General features: G+C 41.9%; 1 protein-coding gene across 1 annotated transcript; it reads left to right on the top strand.

Moving 5' to 3' along the window:
* The first annotated feature begins 6,798 nt into the window (after window positions 1–6,798).
* On the top strand, window positions 6,799–10,032 carry LOC110525529 (serine/threonine-protein phosphatase PP1-gamma catalytic subunit A). The gene is made up of 7 exons (XM_021605717.3): window positions 6,799–7,312; window positions 7,803–7,934; window positions 8,040–8,270; window positions 8,424–8,528; window positions 8,713–8,936; window positions 9,028–9,162; window positions 9,359–10,032. Exons 1-7 carry the CDS (start codon window positions 7,258–7,260, stop codon window positions 9,446–9,448), a joined length of 972 nt encoding a protein of 323 aa, XP_021461392.1. The 5' UTR covers window positions 6,799–7,257; the 3' UTR covers window positions 9,449–10,032.
* Window positions 10,033–12,809: the final 2,777 nt, after the last annotated feature.

Below are 12,809 nucleotides of genomic sequence, written 5' to 3'. Positions count from 1 at the left end.
CACAGTCTTGGAAATCCGTGTTTGCACCCCATGAAGAAATTACGCACCTGCCAAAAGCGGTTTCCTATTGAACATACTTCTTTCCCAAATAAATATTATAGTTTGATTACATTTTTAGGGTATCTGAGAAGTAAATAGAAATTTATTTTGACTTGTTGAAACAAAGTTTAGGGGTAGATTTCGGGTTCCTTTCTCTGCAAGTTGAAGTCTAAACAAACTTTTGGGGATATAAAGAAGGATTTTATCTAACAAAACGACACTACATGTTATAGCTGGGACCCTTTGGATGATAAATCAGAGGATGATTTTCAAAAAGAATATTTAATCATTATATGTGAATGTATGAAACCTGTGCTGGTCGAAAAATATTTGTATGTGGGTCGCTGTCCTCAAACAATCGCATGGCATGTTTTTGCTGTAATATCTACTGTAAATCGGACAGTGTAGTTCGATTAACAATAATTTAAGCTTTCAGCTGATATAAGACACTTATATGTACCAAAATGTTTAAAATCCATAATATTTATTTGAATTATGCACCCCCAGTTTCACCGGAAGTGGTCCAGTTTGCTGGCATGATCTAAGTAGGTTATAGTAACCTCGGTCAGATATTTAGTTTGCTGACATGATCTCATTTTGTGAAAAAGCCAATAATAAATTAACAATCTCAGGTGATCATGGTACCAATTGCTGTGTGTTTGTTAAATCCAGGCCCACAGAAAGCAAAGAAGAGAGCAGAGGGAGCCAACTCCAATGTGTTCTCTCCATGTTTGAACAGGCCCAGATCCACGAGTTTAAAGAAGTAAGTAGACCAACTTGATAAATGGCTTCTCCGAAGCTAGTTACATTTCTTTTCCATTGATTTTGCAGTAACACAACCATAGACACATGCAGTACACAGTGGTCTGTCCAGAACATTTTGAATGGGGTGGCCAAGGTGGGGCACAGACCCAGTTTAGGAGGGCCATAACATTTTGAACCTTAATCAATGCAAGGTGGATTTATTTTCTATATAAATATGATGGTTCAATGTATTAAATGCTTCAGATTAGGTTTGGTACATTTCCCTGTTCAAATGGTAGCTAAACTAACTTGAATGATTTCTCATTTGTGTCTAGCCGTGTTTCATAATTTTCCTTAAATTCGCAAGTGGCTGAATTTATTTCACCAGAGAAGGCATCTGAGCGAGGGAAACAGCGCCCCTCTGTCTTAGTATCTGTAGCCCAGACAGTATCAGGTACATGGGCTACACATACCAAGACAGAGGTGCGCTGTTTCGCTTGCTCTGATGCTTTCTCCGGTGAGATTGGTGAGTCTTGCTGTCAGGTGTTGGTCTTGGTCAAAATGATTAATTATATTCAGAGACGACCTATCAGATCTCAGATTCGGGGGGGTTGGACACCCTTGACACACTGGATAATAATTCATGGACATTTTTGCAGGGGTTGATAGATTTTTTTGTTAGGACAAAAGGAGTCTAAAATGTCCAAGTGGAAATTACAAACTCTAATAAGCCTTTTTAAACCTGAAATACATTAAACATATGCATATCCTGCTGCATAATCTGCTGCATATCCTGCTGCATATCCTGCTGCATTTCCTGCTGCATTTCCTGCATTTCCTGAAAATTCTCAGCAACAAAAGAGTAATCAAATTAAGATCCTACATACAGTACATACTGTATGTAGACTTCTAATAACTACTACTACTCTTCTCTTTTTAAAAATGCCTTCCTCACCATCTTAAATAAGCATGCCAGGAACCGATATAGCCCTTGGTTCTCTCCAGACCTGACTGCCCTTAACCAACACAAAAACATCCTATGATGTTCTGCATTAGCATCGAACAGCCCCTGTGATATGCAACTTTTCAGGGAAGTTAGAAACCAATATACACAGGCAGTTAGAAAAGCCAAGGCTAGCTTTTTCAAGCAGAAATTTGCTTCCTGCAACACAAACTCAAAAAGGTTCTGGGACACCGTAAAGTCCATGGAGAATAAGAACACCTCCTTCCAGCTGCCCACTGCACTGAGGATAGGAAACTCTGTCACCACCGATAAATCCACTATAATTGAGAATTTCAATAAGTATTTTTCTACGGCTGGCCATGCTTTCCACCTGGCTACCCCTACCCCGGTCAACAGCACTGTACCCCCCACAGCAACTCGCCCAAGCCTTCCCCATTTCTCCTTCTCCCAAATCCAGTCAGCTGATGTTCTGAAAGAGCTGCAAAATCTGGACCCCTACAAATCAGCCGGGCTAGCCAATCTGGACCCTCTCTTTCTAAAATTATATGCTGAAATTGTTGCAACCCCTATTACTAGCCTGTTCAACCTCTCTTTCGTGTCGTCTGAGATTCCCAAAGATTGGAAAGCAGCTGCGATCATACCCCTCTTCAAAAGGGGGGACACTCTTGACCCAAACTGCTACAGACCTACAGTGCCTTGCGAAAGTATTCGGCCCCCTTGAACTTTGCGACCTTGTGCCACATTTCAGGCTTCAAACATAAAGATATAAAACTGTATTTTTTTTGTGAAGAATCAACAACAAGTGGGACACAATCATGAAGTGGAACGACATTTATTGGATATTTCAAACTTTTTTAACAAATCAAAAACTGAAAAATTGGGCGTGCAAAATTATTCAGCCCCTTTACTTCCAGTGCAGCAAACTCTCTCCAGAAGTTCAGTGAGGATCTCTGAATGATCCAATGTTGACCTAAATGACTAATGATGATAAATACAATCCACCTGTGTGTAATCAAGTCTCCGTATAAATGCACCTGCACTGTGATAGTCTCAGAGGTCCGTTAAAAGCGCAGCGAGCATCATGAAGAACAAGGAACACACCAGGCAGGTCCGAGATACTGTTGTGAAGAAGTTTAAAGCTGGATTTGGATACAAAAATATTTCCCAAGCTTTAAACATCCCAAGGAGCACTGTGCAAGCGATAATATTGAAATGGAAGGAGTATCAGACCACTGCAAATCTACCAAGACCTGGCCGTCCCTCTAAACTTTCAGCTCATACAAGGAGAATACTGATCAGAGATGCAGCCAAGAGGCCCATGATCACTCTGGATGAACTGCAGAGATCTACAGCTGAAGTGGGAGACTCTGTCCATTTGACAACAATCAGTCGTATATTGCACAAATCTGGCCTTTATGGAAGAGTGGCAAGAAGAAAGCCATTTCTTAAAGATATCCATAAAAAGTGTTGTTTAAAGTTTGCCACAAGCCACCTGGGAGACACACCAAACATGTGGAAGAAGGTGCTCTGGTCAGATGAAACCAAAATGGAACTTTTTGGCAACAATGCAAAACGTTATGTTTGGCTTAAAAGCAACACAGCTGAACACACCATCCCCACTGTCAAACATGGTGGTGGCAGCATCATGGTTTGGGCCTGCTTTTCTTCAGCAGGGACAGGGAAGATGGTTAAAATTGATGGGAAGATGGATGGAGCCAAATACAGGACCATTCTGGAAGAAAACCTGATGGAGTCTGCAAAAGACCTGAGACTGGGACGGAGATTTGTCTTCCAACAAGACAATGATCCAAAACATAAGGCAAAATCTACAATGGAATGTTTCAAAAATAAACATATCCAGGTGTTAGAATGGCCAAGTCAAAGTCCAGACCTGAATCCAATCGAGAATCTGTGGAAAGAACTGAAAACTGCTGTTCACAAATGCTCTCCATCCAACCTCACTGAGCTTGAGCTGTTTTGCAAGGAGGAATGGGAAAAATTTCAGTCTCTCGATGTGCAAAACTGATAGAGACATATCCCAAGCGACTTACAGCTGCAATCGCAGCAAAAGGTGGCGCTACAAAGTATTACCTTAAGGGGGCTGAATAATTTTGCACGCCCAATTTTTCAGTTTTTGATTTGTTAAAAAAGTTTGAAATATCCAATAAATGTCGTTCCACTTCATGATTGTGTCCCACTTGTTGTTCATTCTTCACAAAAAAATACAGTTTTATATCTTTATGTTTGAAGCCTGAAATGTGGCAAAAGGTCGCAAAGTTCAAGGGGGCCGAATACTTTCGCAAGGCACTGTATATCTATCCTACCCTGCCTTTCTAAGGTCTTCGAAAGCCAAGTCAACAAGCAGATTACCGACCATTTCGAATCCCACCGCACCTTCTCCGTCAATCACCTGTCAATCACCACATCCTCATCGGCAGACTCAATAGCCTTAGTTTCTCAAATGATTGCCTCGCCTGGTTCACCAACTACTTCTCTGATAGAGTTCACTGTGTCAAATCGGAGGGCTTGTTGTCCGGGCCTCTGGCAGTCTCTATGGGGGTGCCTCAGGGTTCAATTCTTGGGCCGACTCTCTTCTCTGTATACATCAATGATGTCGCTCTTGCTGCTGGTGAGTCTCTGATCCACCTCTACGCAGACGACACCGTTCTGTATACTTCTGGCCCTTCTTAGGACACTGTGTTAACAACCCTCCAGGCGAGCCTCAATGCCATACACCTCTCCTTCCGTGGCCTCCAACTGTTCTTAAATACAAGTAAAACCAAATGCATGCTCTTCAACCGATCGCTGCCTGCACCTGCCCGCCCGTCCAGCATCACTACTCTGGACGGTTCTGACTTAGAATATGTGGACAACTACAAATACCTAGGTGTCTGGTTATACTGTAAACTCTCCTTCCAGACTCACATCAAACATCTCCAATCCAAAGTTAAACCTAGAATTGGCCTCCTATTTCGCAACAAAGCATCCTTCACTCATGCTGCCAAACATACCCTCGTAAAACTGACCATCCTACCGATCCTCGACTTCGGCGATGTCATTTATCAAATAGCCTCCAATACCCTACTCAATAAATTGGATGCAGTCTATCACAGTGCCATCCGTTTTGTCACCAAAGCCCCATATACTACCCACCACTGCGACCTGTACACTCTTGTTGGCTGGCCCTCGCTTCATACTCGTTGCCAAATCCACTGGCTCCAGGTCATCTACAAGACCCTGCTAGGTAAAGTCCCCCCTTACCTTAGCTCGCTGGTCACCATAGCAGCACCCACCTGTAGCACGCGCTCCAGAAGGTATATCTCTCTGGTCACCCCCAAAACCAATTCTTCCTTTGGCCGCCTCTCCTTCCAGTTCTCTGCTACCAATGACTGGAACGAACTACAAACATCTCTGAAACTGGAAACACTTATCTCCCTCACTAGCTTTAAGCACCAGCTGTCAGAGCAGCTCACATATTACTGCACCTGTACATAGCCCATCTATAATTTAGCCCAAAAAACTACCTCTTCCCCTACTGTATTTATTTACTTTGCTCCTTTGCACCCCATTATTTATATTTATACTTTGCACATTCTTCCACTGCAAATCTACCATTCCAGTGTTTTACTTGCTATATTGTATTTACTTCACCATGGCCTTTTGCCTTTACCTCCCTTATCTCACCTCATTTGCTCACATTGTATATAGACTTATCTTTCTACTGTATTATTGACTGTATGTTTGTTTTACTCCATGTGTAACTCTGTGTTCTTGTATGTGTCGAACTGCTTTGCTTTATCTTGGCCAGGGCGCAATTGTAAATGAGAACTTGTTCTCAACTTGCCTACCTGGTTAAATAAAGGTTAAAAAATATACATATATAATAATAATAAAATAACAGTGTAACAGTGTCTTAGTCTATGCCGCTCTGACATTGCTTGTTCAAATATTATATTCTTAATTCCATTCCTTACTTTAGATTTGTGTATATTGCTGTGAAATTGTTAGATATTAATTGTTAGATATTACTGCACTGTTGGAGCTAGAAATACACGCATTTCGTTACACCCACAATAACATCTGCTAAACACGTGTTTGTGGCCAATACCATTCGATTTGAGATGTTAACAACCCAGGCAGATGGGTTCTCCCGCGAAAAGTTTAGAACCATCATCACTGATATTTTTTTTTTACATACTAAGCAAAACCACTTTCATAATATTCTCAAACAGGCTTTGTGATCTATTCCTTCAGATGGAACAGATGTTCACCGCTGTCACGCCCTGGCCATAGAGAGGTTTTTATTCTCTATTTTGGTAAGGCCAGGGTGTGACTAGGGTGGGCATTCTATGTTCATTTTCTATGTTTTTGATTTCTGTGTTGTTTGGCCGGGTGTGGTTCTCAATCAGACACCTTGGTCCTCACCTTCTTCCACCAACGGCCGTTACAACCGCCTTCCCTCCAGATGTGGCTGGACACCTGGACTACAGGAATCTGATCTACATCATCACACATGGGGAAGAGAAGGGCCCGGAATAAATCCACCTCTTGCTAACTGTCCTTGCATCTCTTCTGTTACACGTCGCCCCGCTGCGCATCAAAGCTATCTGGAGATGTGCATGATCATCTTGTAAATAAAGGATTTTCAGGTTAATCGCATATAATCCATTTTCATACAGGATATAGATCCAACTGTAACTAAGTGATTTATCAGATGAATTGAACTGTACCAGCCCCAGCTGGTACACGTTCTAAAATCATCTAAAGAGTCTAGGTTCACAAGTGTGGATTTGTAATCTTGTTCAGAGATTCCACAAATGTTTTGTCCTGTGAACAAGGATGTGCACTTGAAAACCTTAGATTTATCAATACAAATATTGCAACAAAAACCACGAATGGTCAATTACAAGTAATGAGGTGTCTGAAATTGTTTTGTTACCAGACGCCTGCTCCTCTCTCATAAATCTAAGCTTGGCTATTAGTAAAATAATCAGTTCTTCTGGGGAAGAGGAAAATCACAGTAATTATATTGTCATTGACAATCAAGTTCTACGGAGGCTGAAATATTTAGGGAGGAGGCTGGCACTGTGGCAGCAGCCATGCACGGATGTCACGGTGTGGCACACCTAGGAGGGTAGTTTATCTTAGGCCAGCACAGTAGATGGCAGCGGCCATCAAATCCACCCAGAAGGTTGTTCGGGCAGATTCCTCTGAAGTAGGAAAGTGGGTGTGGCTAGATCAGAGGGCATCGTTAACGGCTAATAGATAGGCTAACGTTTATTTTGTCCCGGTAGACGGCTAATATTAGGTGTTTTGTATAACACTAAGATGTTGAAGTAGTTAGCTAGGTATAATATAACTTTGTATGATAACCAAATAACAGGGTGTCATTTCTACACGTTCTTGGAACCAGCAATTTAGTGAAGCTAGCCAATCGTAGCCACCACTAGCTAACGTTAGCTAACCAGCACTAGATTTGCAGCTCACTCAGCCATTTTTTCTACGTCGCCATGGCCGATGTTGACAAACTCAACATAGACAGTATCATCCAGCGTCTTTTAGAAGGTAAGGAAAGAGTACATTCATCTTACGTTATTTATGCAATATTATGTTTACTTCGTTAGATGACTGGTGGCAAGCCTTAGCTAGATAACGCGTTAGTTGTTGACGCAGGTTGGCTCTGGCTATCGGTAGCTAGCTAAGCTAAAGTTAGCTAGTAACTAGCTAACATTAGTTAAGGCTGTTGTTGCCCATATCTAACTAGCTAATGTTAACCTGACATTTGTCCCGGTCGACACATTAAGAAATGTTCATTCAAAGTAGTTAGCTAGCTATGTAACTAACGTTACTTTAGCTACATGATCCAGGGCACTGTCTCAGTCAATTACTAGCTGCCCCAGTCAGTCAGTGAACGATTAAGTCATTAACATGAGAAATCTGAAATGATGGTCACCACTCACACCCTTATCCAGACAACATGGCAATGAGTATGATGGCGAACTAGGTAGATACTGTATCTTTGCTTGTAGATTCATCAGGATTGTTTCATTTTAAGTCAGGGGAGCAAAGCCTGGTAAGAATGTGCAGCTGCAGGAGAACGAGATCCGAGGATTGTGCCTCAAGTCCAGGGAGATATTTCTCAGCCAACCTATCCTCCTTGAACTTGAAGCCCCCCTCAAGATCTGTGGTGAGTAATCATCAATATTTGGTGAACATAACTGTTACATGAAGTGTCTTCTATCCCAATGAGGGATGTGTAGAACTTGAAGTTGAAATCATTTGCCTTCTGCAGGTGACATCCATGGGCAATATTACGACCTATTGAGGCTGTTTGAGTATGGGGGCTTCCCTCCTGAGAGCAACTACCTATTTCTGGGAGACTATGTGGACAGGGGGAAGCAGTCTCTGGAGACCATCTGTTTGCTTCTGGCCTACAAAATCAAATACCCAGAGAACTTCTTCCTGCTGAGGGGAAACCATGAGTGCGCCTCCATCAACAGAATATATGGATTCTATGATGAGTGTGAGTGATATGTGGTGGCTGTAATAATCATAACCCTGCACTCTCTGACAGAATATAGTCTTTGTATCTACATAAATTGCATTTTGTTATAGGTTCCTGTCATAAGCATTGCCTAGCTTACTATCATCCTAAAATTACATTTTATTATTCTAGGTAAAAGAAGGTACAACATCAAGCTCTGGAAAACATTTACAGATTGCTTTAACTGCCTCCCTATTGCTGCCATTGTTGATGAGAAGATCTTCTGTTGCCATGGAGGTAGGTTGCATTTTAGTAATCCTTAAACATGAAGAGAAGTGGTCCTGTTTTAGGACACACTAAGACATTGCTGTGATATTAAGAAATACTATTTTATTTTATTTCAATTGTCTTCTCATTTACCAACAAGTTCTTACTGCAATTAACCTTATTCTTGCTGTTCATCTCCATCTGTGTCTCTCAGGGTTGTCACCAGACCTCCAGTCCATGGAGCAGATCAGACGCGTCATGCGGCCCACCGACGTCCCCGACCAGGGCCTCCTGTGTGACCTGCTCTGGTCAGATCCAGACAAGGATGTCCTCGGCTGGGGAGAGAATGACAGAGGAGTCTCATTTACTTTTGGCTCAGAGGTTGTGGCAAAGTTCCTGCACAAACATGATTTGGATCTGATCTGTCGCGCCCATCAGGTATGTCTGCATACTTTCACTGTACTGTCTGGAGTTGAATGCATTGTTTTTATTTTTAACCCAATTATAATCAATGTTGTTTTTTCGGCAGGTTGTTGAGGACGGCTATGAGTTCTTCGCCAAGCGACAGCTTGTGACTTTATTCTCAGCACCCAACTACTGCGGGGAGTTTGACAATGCTGGTGCTATGATGAGTGTGGATGAGACCCTCATGTGCTCTTTTCAGGTGAGTATTTCATCATGAATGTACTCTGTCTTATCGCGGGAATGTAAATGTGTCAATGATTGTATTAGTACTAGTGTATGGAGATCTTAACGCTATAACCAATCTCGTCATTATGTCGAACTGTACGATGTAAAGGCTATTGCAGTGGGCAAAACATCATCTTAGGTTGGATTACTTGTGTCCATTCCACTTGTAGATTTTGAAGCCCGCTGAGAAGAAGAAGCCAAATGGCAGCCGTCCAGTCACACCCCCACGGAACATGGTCACCAAGCAAGGCAAGAAATAAGGTGGCATGAGTGGACTTATGTCCTGCTCTCTATTCTGCTTTTGTCTTTCGCGTCTGAAGGGTTGGTTGCCCTTTGTGCTGCCAATACTGAAAAGATATCCACTCCGACCTGATGAAAGCAAAATGTTTTGTTGTTTTGTCCACAAGGGTAAATGGATATGTCACCATGAAAACCTCAGGTGTTTTGCACTCCATTGCAACTAGTCTTTGCCACATATGACTGTTCAACCAGGAACAATGTAACAATATGGCTGATAATGCACAGAAATGCCTTGTTTGAAGCTGTGCAGAGTTGTTTCACAATTTTTTCATTTCATGTTTCATCAACTTCTGTCACCACCTGTTTCTCACTGTCAATGTCAATAATGCAATTAATGGTTCTTAAAACAACTATGGAAATATCACAAGACACTTAGTTGTTTATTTCTGTATAACTTTCTTTATCATAGAACATTGAATCTTCACTCTGCTCCTGCATCTTCACCATTTTTAAAACAAGTATTGTGCTGAATTAAATGAAGAAATAAAGCATTCTTGTAATGTTGACTAAATCTTTCTAATAAACTTTTAGGGGGAAATTGGCATTTGAATTGTATTAGCATCATGCTCCTTCATCAATTATTTGAGGATTACAAGGTAAGCTCAACCTTGAATTAATTCTGTATTATAACCAGTGGTTTGAGTCCTGAATGCTGATTAACTGGGTATGACAAAACATTTCTTGTTACTGCTCTAATTATGTTGGTAACCAATTTATATTAGCAATAAGGCACATCGGGGGTTTGTGGTATATGGCCAATATACCACGGCTAAGGGCTGTATTCAGGCACTCCGTGTTGTGCATCAGAACAGCCCGTAGCCGTGGTATATTGACCTTATACCACACCCCCTAGTGCCTTATTGCATAACTAGCTACTATGTGTGATGTGAAAGACACTTATGGACTAAAGGAGCCTAACATCAATCCTTATAGTACAAGGACCTTAACATGTTCAGAGACTAATTGGCTCTGGCAGCCAAATACTCCATCTAACCGTGAAATCGATTCTCAGTTGCTGTATGGTTCTAGAAACAAACTCGTTGTCATATCACATCAAAATAATTTCCAAATGCAAAATATACACTTACTGTACACTTTTTTTAACAGTTGGAGCTGACTGTATTTTTCGGTGACAACACGTCTGTGGTGTCAGTCTTTGTTTACACACAGGTGTTCAGAGATGCAGATAGCTAACATGGAACTATGGCCATGTGGGAGCCCTAACCCTATAAAGGTTTGTAGTAATTTAACCTTTTATTATTTATTGCTGATATGAAAGCTAAAGCAGGGTGTGAATTACAGTGGAGCCAGTGGGGGATCAGCTTCCCTGAATGAGTGGCAGGTAGCCTAGTGGATAGAGCGTTGGGCCAGGAACTGAAAGGTTGTTAGATCGAATCCCCGAGCTGACATGGTAAAAATCTGTCGTTCTGCCCCTTGACAAGGCAGTTAACCCACTGCTCTTAGGCCGTCATTGTAAATAAGAATTTGTTCTTAACTGACTTGCCAAGTTAAATAAAAAATTAAATTAGACATTAGCTCCCCTAAATGCAACAAAAGTCAAACTTTGGGGGGGCGCTAAATAATGCAAATTTATCCATTCAATTTGTTTAAAATGCATTGGTAAATATGTTTTACATTTGATCAATATGAAAATTAAAGCTTCCAAATGAAACATTTATTTCTACGTGGCTGCACATACCGTCTCCCTGTCCACTGCGCTGTCCACTCAGTAGTGCTGAATTTGGTCTCAGCTGAGCTTCTTTAAAAGCATAGATTTTATTTGAACACTGAACGAAAATATAAACGTAACAATTTCAAAGATTTTACTGAGTTAAAGTTCATATAAGGAAATTATTCAATGAAAATAAATTAACCAACTTTAATTGTATTAGTCACATGCGCCAAACACAACAGGTGTAGGTAGACCTTACAGTGAATTGCTTATTTACAAGCCCCTAACCAACAATTCAGTTTAAAAAATATGTATAAGAAATAATCTCCGCAAACTTAATGATGGTGTTGTAGTCGTGCCTGGCCGTGCAGTCATGAGTGAACAGGGAGTACAGGAGGGGATTGAGCACGCACCCCTGAGGGGCCCCTGTGTTGAGGATCAGTGTGGCGGATATGTTGTTACGTATCATTACCACCTGGGGGTGGCCCATCAGGAAGTCCAGGATCCAAGTGCAGAGGGAGGTGTCTAGTCCCAGGGTCCTTGTCTAGTCCCAGGCTTATTGATGAACTTTGAGGGCACTGTGGTGTTGAATGCTGAGCTGTAGTCAATGAATAGCATTCTCGCATAGGTGTTCCTTTTGTCCAGGTGAGAAAGGGCAGTGTGGAGTGCAATAGAGATTGCATCATCTGTGGATCTGTTAGGGCAGTATGCAAATTTGAGTGGGTCTAGGGTTTCTTGGATAATGGTGTTGCTGTGAGCCATGACCAGCCTTTCAAAGCACTTCATGGCTACAGACGTGAGTGCTACGGGTAGGTAGTGATTTAGGCAGATTACCTTAGTGTTCTTGGGCACAAGGACTATGGTGGTCTGCTTAAAACATGTTGGTATTACAGACTCGGACAGGGAGAGGTTGAAAATGTCAGCGAAGACACTTGCCAGTTGGTCAGCGCATGCTCGCAGTACACGTCCTGGTAATCTGTCTGCCCTGCGGCCTTGTGAATGTTGACTTGTTTAAAGGTCTTATTCACAGCGGCTGCGGAGACCGTGATCACACAGTCGTCCGGAACAGCTGGTGCTCTCATGAATGTTTCAGTGTTATTTGCCTCGAAGCGAGCATAGAAGTAGTTTTGCTCGTCTGGTAGGCTTGTGTCACTGGGCAGCTCTCGGCTGTGTTTCCCTTTGTAGTCTGTAATGGTTTGCCACAACTCCGTGAAGCATAAGATATTACAGTTTATAATGTCCCATTGGTAGGTTAATCTTAATTTTATTTTCCAATGGTTAGCTAGTAGAACGGAAGACAGGGGGGATTTTATTAGATCGCCTACGAATTCTCAGAAGGCAGCCCGACCTCTGTCCTCTTTCTCTGTTGTCGCTTCACGCAAATGACAGGGATTTGGGCCCGTTCCCGGGAAAGCAGTATGTCGTTCAATTTGGGCTCGTCAGGCTCATTAAAGGAAAAAGCTTCTGCCATTTCGTGGTGAGTAATCGCTGTTCTCATGTCCAGAAGTTATTTTCGGTCATAAGAGACAGTAGCAGCAACATTATGTGCAAAATAAGTTAAAAATAACGCAAAAAAACAACCATAAAAACACAATTGGTTAGGAGCACGTAAAATATCAGCCATCTTCTCCGGCACCGTCAGGATATGT

This window comes from Oncorhynchus mykiss, chromosome 6 (genome assembly GCF_057628025.1).
Source record: "Oncorhynchus mykiss isolate SJ-2025 chromosome 6, ASM5762802v1, whole genome shotgun sequence".
NCBI classification, from domain to species: Eukaryota; Metazoa; Chordata; class Actinopteri; order Salmoniformes; family Salmonidae; genus Oncorhynchus; species Oncorhynchus mykiss.
This window is presented reverse-complemented; position numbering and strand designations above follow the sequence as displayed.

Coding starts and splice junctions, on each gene's coding strand:
- LOC110525529 (XM_021605717.3), top strand. CDS start 7,258: ATGGCCGATGTTGACAAACTCAACATAGACAGTATCATCCAGCGTCTT. Junction 8,271..8,423: donor ATATGGATTCTATGATGAGT/GTGAGTGATATG, acceptor TTATTATTCTAG/GTAAAAGAAGGTACAACATC. Junction 9,163..9,358: donor CCCTCATGTGCTCTTTTCAG/GTGAGTATTTCA, acceptor TTCCACTTGTAG/ATTTTGAAGCCCGCTGAGAA.